Source organism: Mustelus asterias, chromosome 18, assembly GCF_964213995.1.
Source record: "Mustelus asterias chromosome 18, sMusAst1.hap1.1, whole genome shotgun sequence".
In the NCBI taxonomy this organism is placed as follows: domain Eukaryota; kingdom Metazoa; phylum Chordata; class Chondrichthyes; order Carcharhiniformes; family Triakidae; genus Mustelus; species Mustelus asterias.
This window is the reverse complement of record NC_135818.1, coordinates 39,305,210-39,324,485: the sequence shown is the minus strand read 5'-3', so window position 1 is coordinate 39,324,485 and position 19,276 is coordinate 39,305,210. Positions and strand designations below refer to the sequence as shown.

Below are 19,276 nucleotides of genomic sequence, written 5' to 3'. Positions count from 1 at the left end.
TGTAAAAAGGAAAGATAGGAAAGGTAGGATTCGAGAGCCATGGATAACCAGGGAAATTGAGGATCTGATTAAAATGAAAAGGGAGGCGTACATTAAGTCCAGGCAACTGAAAACAGATGGAACTCTGGAGGAATACAGAGAGAGTAGGAAAGAACTCAAACGGGGAGTTAGAAGGGCAAAAAGAGGTCACGAGATGTTCTTGGCAGGCAGGATTAAGGAGAATCCTAAGGCATTCTATTCATACGTTAGGAACAAAAGAGTTGTCAGGGAGAAAATCGGACCTCTCAGGGACAAAGGAGGGGAATTATGCTTAGAACCCAAGGGAATAGGGGAGATCCTAAATGAATACTTTGCATCGGTATTCACGAAGGAGAGGGGCGTGTTAACCGGGAGTGTCTCGGAGGGAGGCGTTGACCCGTTAGAGAAAATCTCCATTACAAGAGAGGAAGTGTTAGGTTTTTTAGGGAACATTAAAACTGACAAAGCCCCAGGGTGTGATGGCATCTATCCTCGACTGCTCGGGGAGACGAGAGATGAAATTGCTGGGCCTCTGACGGAAATCTTTGTCGCTTCTTTGGACACGGGTGAGGTCCCTGAGGATTGGAGGATAGCGAATGTGGTCCCGTTGTTTAAGAAGGGTAGCAGGGATAACCCAGGAAATTATAGGCCGGTGAGCTTGACGTCCGTGGTAGGGAAGTTGTTGGAGAGGATTCTTAGAGACAGGATGTATGTGCATTTAGAACGGAACAATCTCATTAGTGACAGACAGCATGGTTTTGTAAGAGGGAGGTCGTGCCTTACAAATTTGGTGGAGTTTTTTGAGGAAGTGACAAAAACGGTTGATGAAGGAAGGGCCGTGGATGTCGTCTATATGGATTTCAGTAAGGCATTTGACAAAGTCCCACATGGCAGGTTGGTTAAGAAGGTTAAGGCTCATGGGATACAAGGAGAAGTGGCTAGATGGGTGGAGAACTGGCTTGGCCATAGGAGACAGAGGGTAGTGGTCGAAGGGTCTTTTTCCGGCTGGAGGTCTGTGACCAGTGGTGTTCCGCAGGGCTCTGTACTGGGACCTCTGCTATTTGTGATATATATAAATGATTTGGAAGAAGGTGTAACTGGTGTAATCAACAAGTTTGCGGATGACACGAAGATGGCTGGACTTGCGGATAGCGAAGAGCATTGTCGGGCAATACAGCAGGATATAGATAGGCTGGAAAATTGGGCGGAGAGGTGGCAGATGGAGTTTAATCCGGATAAATGCGAAGTGATGCATTTTGGAAGAAATAATGAAGGGAGGAGTTATACAATAAATGGCAGAGTCATCAGGAGTATAGAAACACAGAGGGACCTAGGTGTGCAAGTCCACAAATCCTTGAAGGTGGCAACACAGGTGGAGAAGGTGGTGAAGAAGGCATATGGTATGCTTGCCTTTATAGGACGGGGTATAGAGTATAAAAGCTGGAGTCTGATGATGCAGCTGTATAGAACGCTGGTTAGGCCACATTTGGAGTACTGCGTCCAGTTCTGGTCGCCGCACTACCAGAAGGACGTGGAGGCGTTAGAGAGAGTGCAGAGAAGGTTTACCAGGATGTTGCCTGGTATGGAGGGTCTTAGCTATGAGGAGAGATTGGGTAGACTGGGGTTGTTCTCCTTGGAAAGATGGAAAATGAGGGGAGATCTAATAGAGGTGTACAAGATTATGAAGGGTATAGATAGGGTGAACAGTGGGAAGCTTTTTCCCAGGTCGGAGGTGACAATCACGAGGGGTCACGGGCTCAAGCTGAGAGGGGCGAAGTATAACTCAGACATCAGAGGGACGTTTTTTACACAGAGGGTGGTGGGGGCCTGGAATGCGCTGCCAAGTAGGGTGGTGGAGGCAGGCACGCTGACATCGTTTAAGACTTACCTGGATAGTCACATGAGCAGCCTGGGAATGGAGGGATACAAACGATTGGTCTAGTTGGACCAAGGAGCGGCACAGGCTTGGAGGGCCGAAGGGCCTGTTTCCTGTGCTGTACTGTTCTTTGTTCTCTTTGTTCTTTGATTAACTAAACACCATCCCACTCACCCAAAGATTTGCCTAACTAGCCCTGGCATCCCCATTTGGTCCAAGGGCAGCATCCATGATGCTTCTCCAGGGTGGGTGCAGCCCCAGCAGTGGCACTGATGAGGTTGAAAGAGTTATTGGCCATAATTTTACTGCCTAGCCCTACCTGGAATCAGGGCGGGCAAGGCTTGCAGAACAAAATTCTCCGTTGGCCTCGGGCGGGATTTTACGAGCCTCGCCTGAGCAAGGTCATAAAATCCCGTCCATTGATTCTCAGATTGGGAAGGACGGGACCCTGACACTGGCTGTTGATTGCCTGAATGGCACAGAATCCAATTAGGGCTCCCTGAGGTGCCAAGGTGAGATTTTCCTGGCTTTCTCGCCCACCAATGGGGCCACTGCCACCCTGACCAGATTTAGCCCAAGTAACTTATCAGTGGATCGTTTCAAATGTTACAAAAAACAGTCAGAAACTTCACTGAAGCAAATGCATTTCTATTCTGTTAGAAAGTTCATGAATAGGCTCAGGAAAAGCATGTTGGACCTTTAATAAAAGCTTTAAAGGCAACAACAAGATAATCAAATATATTAAATTATTTGGCATTTCACATTTATCATTTCCTTTGGGTTTCCTGGCTAGTCTCAATGACTCATCATTGAAAACATAATTCTGTGACAGCCCTATTGCATTTTCATCAATATACGAACTTCAGCAGTAGCTCAGACTGAAATGACACTTTTGGCAATGGATCATTGTTCTATTGGTTCATTTCAGGTATTCTACCTCTAGCCTAGACTATTCCAATTCTCTCCTGACTGGCCTCCTATTTTCTATCCTCTGTAAACTTGAATACATCCAAAACTCTGCTGCCCAAGTTCCAACTCTGACACATTTTAAAATTCTCTATTTTCAAATCACTCCAAGCCCGAGAATCATCCGAGATATCTGCTGTTCTCTAATTCTGGGCTTTTGAACAACCCCGATTTTAAATACTTCACCATCAGTAGTTGTGTCTTCAGCTGCCAAGGCCCAAAGCTCTGGAACTCCATCCCTTAAACTCTCTATCAAGGTTTCCTTCTTTAAGATGGTCTTTGAAACTAACTTCTTTGATCAGGCCTTTGGTTATCTGACATAATATCTCCTTAAATGGCTTGGTGTCAAACTCTGTTTGCTAACAATCCAGTGAAGTGTTTTGGGGTGTGTCACTACATTAAAGGTGCTATATTCGTACAAATCATCAAAGTATAGAATATTCTATAACTCACTGACACATTTTTGGATTATTATTTACTTGGCCTGGAATAGATAGTTCTAATAAAGCTATGTTCAGCACACAAAAGGCTCATTTTGAAAGTTGACTAGTGTTATAGTTCAGGTTAGAAACTCCAAAGTGTTTTATGGAGCCCGCCTGAATCGTAAGTTTTGCATTTTGAATTTGGCTTGGGTGAGGAAGAGATGTTTCACTTCAGGCATGATTCAAGTGACCCACTAGGGAGCTTTTATCAAACAAAGTTTATTTACGAATATAGTCAACATATATAGTAAGAAAATTCGCAAGAACTTTTATCAATTATAAACAAGAAACAAAGCAACCACTATAATGTATAACCCTTAATGAATATCTCTAATGTGTCCCAATTAAACCAAAACCCATAGACTAAAAAAAACCCTTCCCACAGGTTTAACACAGCACAGACTATCTCTCACTTGATAATGGAAATTTGAGTCCTTTGATTGAAGCCTGCATTCTGGAATCATTCCAAACAGTTTGAAGACTTAACAGCTTCCCAAAGCACCAGAGAGACTGTGGTCCAGGCCCCAAAACAGCAAACTTTCACCCTTCAGCTAACCAACAGAATTTTCAAAACAATAGCGAGAGAGGGAAAACACTTCTTTTGGCTTGCTGTCCCATCTAAAACACAACCAAAAACTCAGACCACGGCTCCAAACTGAAGTTGAAAGTCAATCCTTGTCACCTGACCTGCCCACAGTTTTTTTCTCCTCCCAACAATGGCATCACCTAAGGCGTGAACATGAATTTTTTAAAACTCTTAAAGGTACACTAACATCACAACTAGGATGATTACATGGAGCTTAAACAGAATAGCCATCAAATTACCTTGAAACTAACACAATATTCAAAATTACACAATGGGGAATTATTGAGCAGCCTCCATAACAGTTTGTACTCTGATAGTAGAAGTCATTTTATTCTTGAAGCCTGGTTGGGATAGGGATGGTGAGAGCTTAGCTAACCAGACAGGTAAGGTAAAATTGCCATAGTCCTAGATGACCATAGGCTGGTCTCCCCTTTGAGGGGGAGAGCTAACTGGTGGTGATTTAATCTGAAGATCACCACACTTCAGGCGATAGGCAAAGTTGAGAAGACGGGACTTCATGAATAACCTTGGCTGGTATGGGAATTGAACCTGAACTGTTATCATCACTCTGCATCACAAACCAGCCATCCAGACAACTGAGCTAACCAACCCCCTCTTAACCAGACAATAAGGTGCTGACAGCTTCCATTCAAGGTACTGATCATTGACATACATCTTCAATGGTTTTACCCTCTCATTCAGTTTGCCGATGTCACTTTGTAACTTTCTACTCCAATATACACAACTTGCTAACTTAATGTCATTTGCAAAATGTTATCAGAACTCTCCATTCCTTCACCCAAGACATTGACATATATGCTGGACATCTGAGGCTTCCCGACAAATTTGTGGAGAACACAACTCATCATATCTGACAAATCAGAATATATGCCCTTTATCCCAACTCTCTGTATTCTTCCTCCCAACAAATTACCAACACATATCACAAGGATATGGCCAATTCTATACACATCATTTTGCTGATTATCTCTTAGTTTTGACCTAACAAATAGACACTGATTCTCTTTGATCAGCTCAGGCTTGTCTAAATGAACTATCACCCTATTGCTGATTGTTAAATCCTGTTGTACTGAGGCTTTCCCTTACTAACTACTCCACATCAGGCACCAGGGAACACAGCTCTTTATTCAGTCTACTCGCTCCACACTCCAAATGTTCACTGCCCACTCTGGGCGAATTCCAACAGCTTATCCCACACCCGAGGTCACATGACCCCTTAAAGGGGCTATGCCCCAACATACATACCACTGATGACAAGACAACAATATTTTCTCACAATATTCAAAAGGGAACATTTAAAAGAAGCACCTATTAAGATGGTGCAAATCATATTCATTCACCAAATAAAGGTTCTGGGGCAAAACATATCTGATACACTTGCATCATACACTATCGTGATTTTAAATAATTGGACTGAATGATATTGGAATTTGTCCTGTCTCTTCTTTTTGTACAAGGCAGATTAAGGTTGTTGTGGGTCTCGGTATATTACCAGGGTCAATGCCAATGCTTTAGTTGGCAAGAGTTATTGCCACGTGTGGAAATGCATGCGGTGTGTAAAGAGATATATTTAAGGGTTGCCTTAAATATTTTGCCTGATCACTCTTGCTGATGGCACAGTGGCACAGTGGTTAGCTCTGCTGCCTCACAATGCCAGGGACCCAGTTTCAATTCCGACCTTGGGTGACTATGTGGAGTTTGCACATTCTTTCCGTGTCTGTGTGGGTTTCCTTTGGGTGCTCTGGTTTCCTCCCACAGTCCAAAGACGTGCCGGTTAGGTGCATTGGCTATGCTAAATTCTCCCTCAGTGTACCCGAACAGGCACCGGAGTGTGGCGATTAGGGGATTTTTACAGTAACTTCATTGCACTGTGAATGTAAGCCTACTTGTGACTAATAAATAAACTAAAGAAAAACTAAAATTATTACACTTCATGTGGATAGTCAGCAATTCTTCCCTTTGATAAACTGATAAAGTTTAACCTCAAACACTCACTCGTTTGTCACTGCCACCACACACTGCTCATTATTTCTGCTGCCTAACCATGAGATGCAGTGCATTGTGAAGCAAGTTGTTCAGTTCATTGGGTTCCCAAGCACACGAAAATTACGTAAGAGTTGGGGCATGCCATTTAGTAATTAAGTTAAACATAATTTAAACTTAATTTAAGCTGGTGTAATGTTATAAAAAGGTGGATAAAAGTTGGTGAGTTTTTTTAATGTGTTTTGTTAAAGACTTTTATAGTTGGGTAGCCTGGCCGCCTCCTTCCATTTTACATGCGACTTTCAAAAAGGTACTTCAGATTTTATTTAATAACAAAAAACCTTAATCTTTCATAGTTGATGAATTTCTCTAAACGACTTAGAAATCAAGAGAAATGCAGCTAGATTTTGTTCTGTTTCCCATTGAATTTGAGAAGGCTGATGTTGATGTTTGCCTCCACTCGTTTTCAGCCCGTCGCTGCAGAGGCAGCAGTTGCTGTTACTGACAACTCCTGAATCGCTGCTGAGCCTCATCACTGAAACATTTCTTGGGGAAGTCTGGCCCATAATGCTGCTGTGTGCAGCTGCATTTTATACTCCTCATGTGCAAAAGAGTAAAGTCTATTGGTACAGCGATCTCTCTGAAGATCAACGACAGTCACCTTTTCTCACTCCAGAATATGTTTGTATAAATTTATTTTATATACAGATGAAATCTTTTATATTGATTTGATTTTGATAAAATGGATACTTTAAAAATTCTTCTGCAAGATTGCTTCTCTATTTTGTATCCAATCAATTCTCAAGGGTGAGCTCACAATAAGGGTTTATCTGTTAATTACTCATAGCTACTTTACCAATAAACTGGCATGCTGCAACTGTTACATTCATGTCTCAATCTCCATTTTAAAAAAAGTAAAACAGCACCTTTCATGAACTTCACATTTCAGAGTGCTTCACAAGTGTTCAGATACATCTGAAATGTCCCTCGGCCTTTTGGCTAAGATCAAGTGTGGTATCGACATCCTGCACTTGTTTGAAGTCATGAGGTTACATTGAGGCTTCATTTGAAGCAATTTTTTAAAATGGCATCTCGGCCTTTTGGCTAAGATGCAAATGAGATCAAGCCTTGGAGAAGGTGCAATGCCTACTCCAATCAGCTTGGATCATGTAGATCAGGCCCAAGGTAGGAAATGAGAAGCCTGTCTTGTCAGATTGGATCTGGAATGTCTCACTTGCTGAGACTTTGATTGGATTGAATTGGGTATTATAAACAAAAAAAAAAAATCTGAAATGTCCCTACTGTATTATAGAAGAAATGACAGCCAATGTACCACAACCAGCAATGAATTAATGAGCAGATAACCTGCATTAATGATTTTGGTCGCGGGATAAACATTGGACACCAGGGAAAACACCACTGATCTTTCAAATAATGCAAGGTGTCTTTGACATCTTAGTGGACAGATGGGATTTTGGTTTAATTTCTCAACAAAAAGACAGCACTTACAACAGTGCAGCACACTGTCAGTACTGAACTGAAGTGTCCATCTAGATTTTGTACTCAAGTCTCCAGAGACCTTGACCCACAACCTTTAAAGGTGGGAGGTCCACCATCTGACCCATGGTTGGTATTTTCTTAGACTGGTCCATCTACACTCATTTTCTAAAACATCTTCATCTGTTTCCTACACTACTTTACACGCCTGGATATATTCTAAATATGGTGTACAATAAAACTTTAAGATTATACCCTATGAGGTTAAAGAAATTCTGCAAGGAACACAATGTACGGTCATACATTTTTATTGTAATAACTCAAGAAGCCCGACTGGAAAAGGACATAGTTTATTACAGAATGAAAAGTAAAACCACTGCCATGGTGTACACACACTAGTCCCTGCCTAGGACTACAGTTCAGCAGGCCCAGCCCTGGGCCTGCCTTATAAAAGGCTCAGGTAATGAATTCTGGCTGGGCAGTCCATTGCCTGTTACTAGGGGAACTCATACTCAATGAGCCCCACAGGGAGATTAGTAAATGATTCCCCATGGACCTCATGGGGGTTATCACAGTTTCCATCCACATTTTGCCTGGACCTTAAGGGGGTGATTCTCCGACCGCTTCAGATGGATTCCTGATGCCCCAGTGAATGGGGCATCAGCTGGAAAATCAGGATTTCTGCCTAACCTGATGGCTCTTGGGATCCATCCGACCTGCTAGCCCTGATCAGGTTCCTGCCCAGAGCGGGCGGCAAGCTGATAAAAATGCAAATACCTTCATTTAAATGTCATTAGCGGGACTGACCCCAGATGCAGTGGCCATGTGATATTCACCCACCCTCGCTACCAGAAGTCATGTGGGCATAGTTTGGCAAGTGTTCATTTTTAAACGTTTCTATCTTGCTTGGGGCGGGCATGTCCAACTCAATGGGGGCAACTGAGGTTTGATTTGGATGGAAGGGGGTGACCTCGTGGGGCTCCCGTGGGTCACAGAGGCCTTGTCTGACCACTTCCATTGCCTCTTTGAAGTGTTGCAGCTAACCCAATCTGCAGGCATTTAGACAGACTGATTAAGGACAGTCAGCATGGCTTTGAGAGGGGAAAATCATGTCTCACAAATTTGATTGAGTTTCTTGAAGGGGTAACGAAGAATGTAGATGAGGGCAGCGCAGTTGATGTTGTCTACATAGACTTTAGCAAGGCTTTTGACAAGTACTGCATGGTAGGTTGTTGCACAAGGTTAATTCTCACGGGATCCAGGGTGAGGTAGCTAAATGGATACAAAACTGGCTTGATGTCAGAACAGTAAGAAGTCTCACAACACCAGGTTAAAGTCCAGCAAGTTTATTTGGTAGCAAAAGCCACTAGCTTTCGGAGCGCTGCCCCTTTGTCAGGTGAGTGGGAGTTCTATTCTCAAACAGGGCATATAAAGACACAAACTCAATTTACAAAATAATGATTGGAATGCGAGTCTTGACAGGTAATCAAGTCTTAAAGGTACAGACAATGTCTGTACCTGCACATTGTCTGTACCTTTAAGACTTGGTTACCTGTAAAGACTCGCATTCCAATCATTATTTTGTAAATTGAGTTTGTGTCTTTATATGCCCTGTTTGTGAACAGAACTCCCACTCACCTGATGAAGGGGCAGCGCTCTGAAAGCTAGTGGCTTTTGCTACCAAATAAACTTGTTGGACTTTAACCTGGTGTTGTGAGACTTCTTACTGTGTTTACCCCAGTCCAATGCCAGCATCTCCATATCTTGATGTCAGAAGCCAGAGGGTGGTTGTAGAGGGTTGTTTTTCAAACTGGAGACCTGTGACAAGCAGTGTGCCTCAGGGATCGGTGCTGGGTCCACTGTTATTTGTCATTTATATTAATGATTTGGATGAGAATATAGGCGGCATGGTTAGTAAGTTTGCAGATGACACCAAGATTGGTGACATAGTGGACAGTGAAGAAGGTTATCTCGGATTGCAGCGGGATCTTGATCAATTGGGCTAGTGGGCTGACGAATGGCAGATGGAGTTTAATTTAGATAAATGTGAGGTGATGCATTTTGGTAGATTGAACCAGGGCAAGACTTACTCAGTTAATGGTAGGGCGCTGGGGAGAGTTACAGAACAAAGATCGAGAGGTACAGGTTCATTGCTCTTTGAAAGTGGAGTCACAGGTGGACAGAGCGGTGAAGAAGGCATTCAGCATGCTTGGTTTCATTGGTCAGAACATTGAATACAGGAGCTGGGACGTCTTGCTGAAGTTGTACAAGACATTGGTAAGGCCACACTTGGAATACTGTGTACAATTCTGGTCACTATTATAGAAAGGATATTATTAAACTAGAAAGAGTGCAGAAGAGATTTACTAGGACTTAATGGTTTGAGTTACAAGGAGAAGCTTAATAGACTGGGACTTTTTTTTCTCTGGAGGGTAGAAGGCCGAGGGGTGATCTTATAACGGTCTATAAAATAATGAGGAGCATAGATCAGCTAGATGGTCAATATCTTTTCCCAAAGGTAGGGGAGTCTAAAACTAGAGGGCATAGGTGAGAGGGGAGAGATACAAAAGAGTCCAGAGGGACAATTTTTTCCACAGAGGGTGGTGAGTGTCTGGAACAAGCTACCAGGGGTAGTAGTAGAGGTGGGTACAATTTTATCTTTTAAAAAGCATTTAGACAGTTACATGGGTAAGATGGGTATAGAGGGATATGGACCAAATGCAGGCAATTGGGACTAGCTTAGGGGGTTAAAAAAAAAGGGGTAGCATGGACAAGTTGGGCCAAAGGGCCTTTTTCATTCTGTAAACCTCTATGACTCTATGACAGGAGCTCCCTGGTTGAAAGCCTAGGGTTGTAATCCAGTGCTTCCTCCTCCCTCAGGGTCCCCAGTGGGACAGAGGACAGCTGGAGTGAAATCTACATGCCTCATTGTCAGTCCTCGAGGCCCTCCATAGTCTGGGCAATGTGGCCATTCCCCTCAGCCATGGTCCGATGTGACTGGGCCAAGCTTTTAAGCGCTTCTGCATTGTCCACCGGGGCCTTTGACACGCCCGTAAGAATGCTGGACATTCCGTCTTGGCCCTCAGCAATGGACAGGACAGGGTGAGCCAGGTCTTGGACATTGTCTGTCAGTCAATGCTCGGACCTCTTGTCCAAGGCTCTCCACTGCAGCTGCCACCCTTGCAGTGTTGGCCTGGGTTGTACACATTGCTGGCACCATCTCCTGCTACAATAGCCTGGTGGACTCTTCCCCCTCCAGCTGTGTGGTGCTCACCAGAAAATACCCCAGAAGCCTGACCGCTAATATTTCCCACCGAGGGGAGTATATCCGTGCTGTTGGATGGTGCAGGTGATGGCAGTGCCGAGAATTCATTGTTATCCCCAGAGCTGTAGTCTGGGCAGTTCTGAGGGGGTGGCTAGGGGTGACAACCCCAGATGGCCTGGCCTCATTGGATGGTGATCCTGGAAGAGAGAGGACATGGGTTAGTTTTTGGGAATCACAATGGTGTGGAGAATGTTAGAATCACAAGTAGTATGTCATCTGGATAAAGATGCTTCAGACTCTCACTTGCTCTGGACGTCCCGACCTCACAGTCTGCAGCTGTCTGTTCTGGGACCTCCCCTGAGATTTCTGGGGCCCTTTCTTCAAAAGGGGAGTAAAGATCCTCAGCATGGATACACCCCTGCCCATCTTCCCTCTCCTCTTCCTGTTATGGGCTGTCTTACCCTTTGGGGAGAGAAAAAGGAGATTTTGAGAGGGTGACCAAGTGGGTTTTGGGGCTTAACATCAGTGTCATTTGTGGGATATGGGGCAAGCCTGTGAGGGATCATGATGGGTGTTGGGGGAAGGGGGTGAGATTGACGGAGGTCATGGGGGTGGGGGGGAAATGAGGTGTTCAGGGGGAGATGCTGGTAGGCCAGCTGGTTGAAGGCTGGAAGTGCTTATTGTAACATGGTTGCAGTTAGGAGCAGGAATGATGCCAGGAGAGGACATGTGGATACTCGCTCTTGCAGCTCTAAGGAGGTGGTTAATTTCTTCCTGCACTGAATGGCTATCCTCCAGGTCAGACTGCTGCTGCTGACAGCCTCAGCCACCGCCCCCCAGGCTTCTGCCACATTAGCAGGTAGTCTTCTGCCTACCCCTAGGAACAGGGTGTCCCTCCTTTCCTCGATGGCATCCAACATCTGGTCAACGTCCACATCCAGGAAGCATGGAGCTGGTCTCCTTCCGGCCATCTTCCTTGGTGATGTGACCATGGGGTGTGCAGGGAGCGCTTTTAAACTGTTCCTGCTTGTTGCTCATTGAGGTGATTCCCGACTCCGGCAAATCAGACACCGCTGGAGTCGGAGAATCCGTGTGTTTTGTGTGGGGGCCGGGCTAGCCTATTTGAATAGGGAGGGTACCTAATGAACACCACTGCAGTGACAGCATGAATCACTCCCGCTTTCCCACAGGCAGGAGCACTTAGTTTAAAAACGAAAGAATCGGACCCTAAATGTTTCTGTCGGGGAAGATCTATATTTTGGTCTATATAAAAGTTCTATTTGTCTATAATTTCAAAATATTTTGGAAACTCAATTGAGGGATATTAATATGATCTGATTGTCTCTCCTCCAGCCACTATATCACTACCATGCAATCAACCCATTCCTGTGTATGCATCATGCTTATAACAAGCCGTGCTTGATGGTCATCATGAACTTGGGCGGGATTTTCCGGCTGCACTTGCCCCAAGACTGGAAATTCTTGTCCGAGGTCAACAGAACTTTGCATGGTCCGCCCAAGCTGGCTACGATTCCTGTGGTGAGCGGGTGGGCCAGATGGGAAAATTCCGCCCCTTGTGTTTTATTACTTTGACCACCAGGGAACCAAATGCCAAGAGATTTGACTGGCACCCAAATCAAGTGAAAAATGAATGGAGCAACAATTTGTTTGTGTGGACCTGAGTCCATTTTGGATATGGGTTTGATTTAAATACAGTTGATGAATTCTGGGCACCGCGCGACAGCAAAAAAAAATAGCATCTTACTTGAATGTCAATGAACTGTCGGACACCGACCCCAGTAATTATTTGATTTGCAAATACTCCTCCTCCTCTTTATATTAGATGACCAAGGTTTATCCTGTAGGGCAAAAGCTTCACTGAGATGGGACAAACATGCGCAAGCACATTAAATGTCATGATCAGAGAAACAGAAAAGTACCAGGCCCATATGCAGCGAGCCACAACACTGCATGTCAACATTCTGGTCACTAAAATCAATTATCAGCATTAGACGTTTCATTTGTTTCTCTAACACAATATTTTGAGGTTGCAGAAAGTAAACACTAGTTGGATAAATGCTAAACCAAGAGCAGCTCTCAAGTAAATCGGTGCAGATAAATGTGTTTAAGTACATCTGTAATGCATCTTTTCCCAGAAGGATTTTTAATAATTCTGCATATTTGTCAGCATTTACATTTGAACCTGTCCTTCCAACATGAACATAACTTGAACTACGTATTTCCAAAAATTACAGTATGTAAAATGATGTTAGTAATTATAGAGGGAATAAGGATCATTTTAGTAAAGGTGAAAAAAGGCTACTACAATCCCTGCAAATTCAAATTTGTATTGAATTATAAGTAATAATCGTTTACTCCACTAGGACTGTCGCTACATTGACCTTTTTTTATTGCCCCCCTCTAATCCAATGAGATTTTCTGCTACTATTCCAGCAGTAGGATGTTCCATATCACGCTATATTTTATTTGGCCTTGATGAAATTAGCTGAATAGCTAGTGTAAATGCTGTGTAGGCAGCAATAGATAATATGTACAATGGATGATACCCCAGAAATCAATTAGACAGTCACAAAAGTGGGACAGATGCGAGTGATTCAGCAGCAAGAATGGACAGGATTTCAGCTATAACGTACATTTTCTTATGTTAATAATCCATCTGCAAGAGTTAAAATTGGGCATTAACATGGAATGCTGCTTTTGAATGATGCAACATTCACATAGATCATGGGATAGAGTTTCTGCCATTCACCTGAAATTGGCTAAACCAGTATAAAAGATTGAGGAATTGAATGCACATTGTGCCCAATGCAAATCAAGCCATCATTATATTTTATGCTGGTTTTAAAAAATGGGTAAGATGCTCTTTTGGTGAGTCAGTGCAGACACAATGGGTCAAATATCCTCCTTCTGCACTGTAAGGATTCTATGGTTCAACGAGTCAGCCAGGGTCTTCTATAGGGAGGAGGACCAGCAGCTGGACACCCCAGGGTCATCCATCCAGGTGACTCTGGGACTCCGGCTAATCAAGTCCTCTCTTCCTGTGCCCATTACCTTCAGCTCCACAGGCATAGAAGAGTAGAGCTGTCCTACAGCAAGACACACAAAGCCAGCCTCCAGGTCTTGGCCCTCCAGAGGACAGCTGCCAAGGTCATCACAAACAACACGGTGTAGCAGTCAGCAGGCTACCTCCATCTCTGCTGTGTATGTCAGGGAACAGCAAGACATGGCAGTCAGGTTAGGAAAGATTTAGGAGCACAGTGTAGCATGGCAGGTCACAACATGTATTTTGTGTCCACAAATATAAATAGAATCGCATCCATTTCACATCCCCTCTTGTGTATACCTCCTTTTTATGATGAGCTGTGTTGTTGTCAATCAGGTTTGATACCATGGTTCCTCCCCTCACATATCACAGATGTCATTATCATGGGCTAGTCATCTATGTAGTATGCTTCCATATCACCACAGTGTGTGGCCCTTTTCCAGATCGTTCTCGACATTGGTGATGTCTTGACTTTAATCTTAAGCGTGCTTGTGGAATGAACCTTGTTCACATGCTGTGCCGGCTCATACCATGTGTATTCTTGGCTGTAAAGTTTGAGGCAGAGGTGTTCTCCAACCTTGTCTGCATTCGTGAAAGGTGGAGGTGCAGTGTACAAGGAGAGATATGTTCACACATGTGGAAGGCCCATATGTCATGCAACTCTGTGTGCTCTGTGTCTCATGGCAGGATCTTCCTAGTCTGAGCCCATACTCAGAGCTTGTGTGTGTTGCTATCAGCCAAACCACGTTTCCATTTTCAGAGTTTACATCTGCTAAACTCAGCAATAAGTGGGAGCACTTTGCCATCTCAAGGTGACGGAGCTCGGCCATGTTATTTTCCTGGTGCGCAAATGTCCAACATATGTGTCTCTCAACCTGTCGTGTTGTCTATTGTGGGAACAAGGCTCTTGTCATGCAGTAGCGAATCAGCGCTATGCTTCCCCTCACCTGAACACTCACCTAGGTCACTGACGCTAATTCCAGCTGGTGATTTCTGGTGGGCAATAGAGCATTTGAGCCTTTGACAATGTTCTGGAAGTGCACATCATTGCTTTAGGCAATGTGGAGGGGAGAAATGGGATAGGCACAAGGATGTACTGAAGATGAAATGTGCTCTTTATTAACAATGACATGTGCCCTTGAGGGCCTTGTGATGTCTGAGCACTGTGGGCTTGGCAAAGGCCATGAGGGCACAATTAATGAAAAGGCATTTTAATAGCTGGCAGGCAGGTGTTTGACGTCATCATGCTCAGGTGGTCCACATCCATATTAAGCCGAGGGTAAGTACAGACCAAAATCACTGAGAGTGCCAGATGTCAGTGCGATTTGGAAGAATTCGCCACATGCAACTGAATCATCGCTAAATGGATTCACAGCAGTGGAACGTCCTAGGCTGCCTTGTCCCAGGTGTGAAATATCTCATTCACCATCAGTATTAGATGAAATGTGTTGTTCCATTGCTTGAGATAGATCTCGTTGCGGAGCCTTGTCATATTGAAGGAATACAGCTGTGAACCAATGGAGGAAAATGCAACAGCTCCTGTAGGATACTCTTGCAACTGAGAAGCTGAAGAGGCGGTACCTTCTGAGAGAAGGTATGCCGGGACACCCACCTCCATTTAGCACCTCAACTCAGCAAAGGCACATGTTCCTGAATCTTCCCCATCCTTCAAAGGATTAGGCCAGTGTGAGCCTGAATCATTGGTGTTTCCTGGGTAGCAGATACAAACCTGCACCATCAGTTCCTTGTGGTCGCAGACCAGCTGTACATTGAGCAAATGGTAGCTTCTCCAGTTTGTGTATTGCAATGGGTGTTGCAATGGAGCATTCATAGTCACATGAATGCAGTCAATGGATCCCTGCACCTGTAAGAATCAGACAATCTCAGCAAAGCCCAGTGCCCTGATGTCCTGGCTTGCATAATCTCTGCCAACATTGACGTAGTTGTGGCCTTGCCAGAAAGGGTGTTTGTAACCTCATGAATGTATTTTTATTTGAGAGATCCTGCAGAGATCCTCAATGGAGCCCTAGAAAGAACCACCGGCTTGGAAGTTCAGAGCAGCCAAATAATATCCTGGCCAGCCATCACTGGCAATGGATGCACTCCGCCATTGCTTTTACAGCCACTAGCAATGGGTGCCCTCCCAGCCCGCGAGGTACCAATTCCAGGAGAATGCAGCAAATGTGGATCCCTGTAAACGCAGAACCTCCGGCGACACTGGTTCTTACTCATCTACAGATAAGTAATGCAAATTCTGTAAACCCTTGCAAGCCACCTACGCATGACGTCTGTGTGAAAACCTCATCCCATGTCCTGGGGAGACCCTGCTGACCCTTGGTCTTGAGGATTTTGTCCCTCTCTTTGACGAACCAGGTACCTCGATCACAATCTTCTCCTTCTCCTCTCCTGCCTTTACGCAATGGCTCAGGCAGTGATAAATCCAGGTTCCATCTTGGTGATGGCCTCCTCTCTGCAGTATCAATGAGAAATAGAAAAGAGTCAGCATCTGTGGCCAAAGATCCTCTTTCTGTCAATGACTCGTCAGTGAATGTGCATTCAGGAGCTTTGTTCCCACGTCAGAAAGTACATGGCCAGTGCTGAATGCGTATCAAAGTTTTGAGAATGCACAGTTCAGTTGGGCGCCTCTCTAATCCAATCCCCTCCCCCCCCGCCGCCCCGAGTGCATGCAGCTGCCCTCCAATCTGCCTGCACACAGCTTTCATCAGCAGTGCGACACCTCATTTTAATTTTGTATTACAGCTTGCGCAGGTTGGAAAATGAAAATGATAGTGGAGAACTCTCACTGCCAGCTTAGACCCTCCCTGTGAGAGTATGGAACCACTCCCATCATCCCAGAGGAACTTAACATTCAGGTTTCTCTCCCTCACTGACCCGACTTCCCCTTCCCCAGTACAGCCCTACCCTGCAGCCCCTAGAAAGTCACCCCTGCATTATTGTAGGTCTGGTAGGTAAAGACTTGCCTATGAGACCCCGCTGAAAGTGATGTGGTGTTGCTTGAGAAGCCTGGAGCTGAATACTACAATCACTGCAAGGTGGGTGAATTAACCTCAAAGTTATGAGCGAAGTATAAGTCACCGAGCACACTTTGCTGATGTACCAATGTGAAACATGTCGTTCTAATTGCACACTGACGTGTCTGGATGGGGTCGATTCCATAAGCAGGGCTTATGATGAGATGCAAATGTATTAAAATGACGGTCCTGACGTGTCACAGTAGGGAATACAGCCCACCTTTGTTGGTTGGAGTGGACAATCGCAAACTAGTTTACAACAATGTAAAACTGATTTTTAGCCTTCCTGATATTTTCTGCTCCAGCCCGCTATGACACCCACTGTAACTGGAGGTGGAAAATCCTGGCCTTGGAAGTCAGGATGTGGAGATGCCGGCGTTGGACTGGGGTAAGCACAGTAAGAAGTCTCACAACACCAGGTTAAAGTCCAACAGGTTTATTTGGTAGCAAATACCATAAGCTTTCGGAGCGCTGCCCCTTCAAAGGGGCAGCGCTCCGAAAGCTTATGGTATTTGCTACCAAATAAACCTGTTGGACTTTAACCTGATGTTGTGCGACTTCTTACTGTGCTTGGAAGTCAGCCCCAGGCAAAGAACTGACTATGCCCCAGAGCGCATGAATGAGCTTTCCCCAGTTGTGACCATTAGTCGCCCTTCAAAGAAATGCTTTAACTCAAGAGATTTTACTTTAGGCAAAAGCCATCAGCAGCCAACTTTCAAAAGTGTTTAAATATAAAAAAAATTAAGGAACTGATTTGTAAACACCAATGAGACTAATAAATGGGGCGATATAGTTTTTAAAAAAATCATTTTCAGTTATTTCTGGTTGCATCATGCTGGAGAACCAGACACACACATTATATACAATAATGATATTCAATGGATATTTTTAAAAACCTATAATTTTGCAACATCAGATCCAATTCCCTATTACCGATGATACAGGTCCAGAAATAGAGCTTGAGGAAGCGGTAAGGCCTGAAGAAAGGTAGGGAAGCAGCAGGCAGGGAAGGAAAAGGCATGGCTTGTTAGGAGACTTTCAATGCAGGGAATTGGGAAAGTGAAGCAATCATCCCCATTTATGTGACACTAACCCCACAAGCGAGACTGCCAGGAGGCAGGCATAATGGCAATTGTTAAGGAAAAATATAGATGTAAACAAATGGAGGAATATTCAAAGTTATAATGAAATAGAAGGGTGGTATATTGCTCAAACAAGGAGTCAGCACAGATAGGAGGGGCCAATTCACTTTTCTATGACCTATATCGTTCTCATGGTCTTGCAAACAAGATCAGTTCATCGAATCATAGAATCCTACAGTGCAGAAGGAGGCTATTTGGCCCATCGAGTCTGCATCGACCACAATCCCACCCAGGCCCTATCCCCATAACCCCATACATTTACCCTAGTTAGTCCCCCTGATACTAGGGCAATTTAGCATGGCCAATCCACCTAACCCACACATCTTTGGACTGAGAGAGGAAACCGGAGCACCCGGAGGAAACCCATGCAGACACAAAGAGGTAGTGCAAACTCCACACAGTGACCCAAGCCGGGAATCGAACCCAGGTCCCTGGCGCTAACCACTGTGCCGCCCCTCAAAAGGACAAAACCTATCATTGTCTATTACAAATACAAAATTACTTTAACCAAGTACTTAATAAAAATTCTAAATTAAGCATTAACTTTTAGTTTACTTTAAAGTAAGTTATTTTAAAAATCTACCAATGTTATATATCAAAATATCTTTGGTCTTCCCAAATTTTTTTCATCTGGCATTGGATGTTAGACAAGCAATCAGACAATTTAATTATGGAGGGGCGGTTGCAAAGGATGGTGGGTATCTGGAGCATGGTGCCATTAGTGTATATGTGGATAATGGATTCTGAGAAAATTATAATGCTGAGGCAGAGTTGACCCGGATTTGCAAAAGGGAAATTGTGCTTAACAGATCAAATTTTTAAGGTTCTAAAAATGTTAAGGGGAGTCATATACATGCAGTGTATTTGCATATTCAAAAAGCATTCAATAAGGTGAAACACAGGTCAGTATACAAAATTAGGGCTCATGCGATTAGGGATAATACATTAGCACAGATTGAAGATCATTTAAAGGAAAGAAATCAGAAAGCAGGAACAAATGGATTATTTTTGGATTGGCAGGCTGTAGCTAGCAGGCTACTGCAAGGATCAGCACTTTGGCCTCAGCCATTCAGTTTAGATCAATTACTTGTATATGTTGCACTTGGATCATTCATCTAAGTTTACTGACGATGCAATGTTAAAAGGGAAAGTAAGCAGCAAGGACGATGAAAGTAAGCTGCAGGGACCTGACTATCCATGGATACGAATCACAGAAAATTAAGTAGGTACAGCAACAAATTAAGAAAGCAAATAATGGTCCATGACTTCTGAGCTTTCCAGCATTGGACTGAGGGGATAACCCAGAGATGCACAGTGGAATCCCTCTTGGAACTTCAAAAGCAA

At 44.1% G+C, this 19,276-nt stretch overlaps 1 protein-coding gene across 1 annotated transcript in view; it reads right to left on the bottom strand.

Annotated features, from left to right (window-relative positions):
- Window positions 1-12,833: 12,833 nt before the first annotated feature.
- The window catches only part of mbip (MAP3K12 binding inhibitory protein 1), a 57,284-nt gene continuing 50,841 nt past the window's right edge, over window positions 12,834-19,276 (bottom strand). The window contains exon 10 of the mRNA XM_078233777.1: window positions 12,834-16,228. Coding sequence (XP_078089903.1) covers window positions 16,183-16,228 — 46 coding nt within the window. The 3' untranslated portion in view covers window positions 12,834-16,182. The remainder of the gene's footprint in view (window positions 16,229-19,276) is intronic.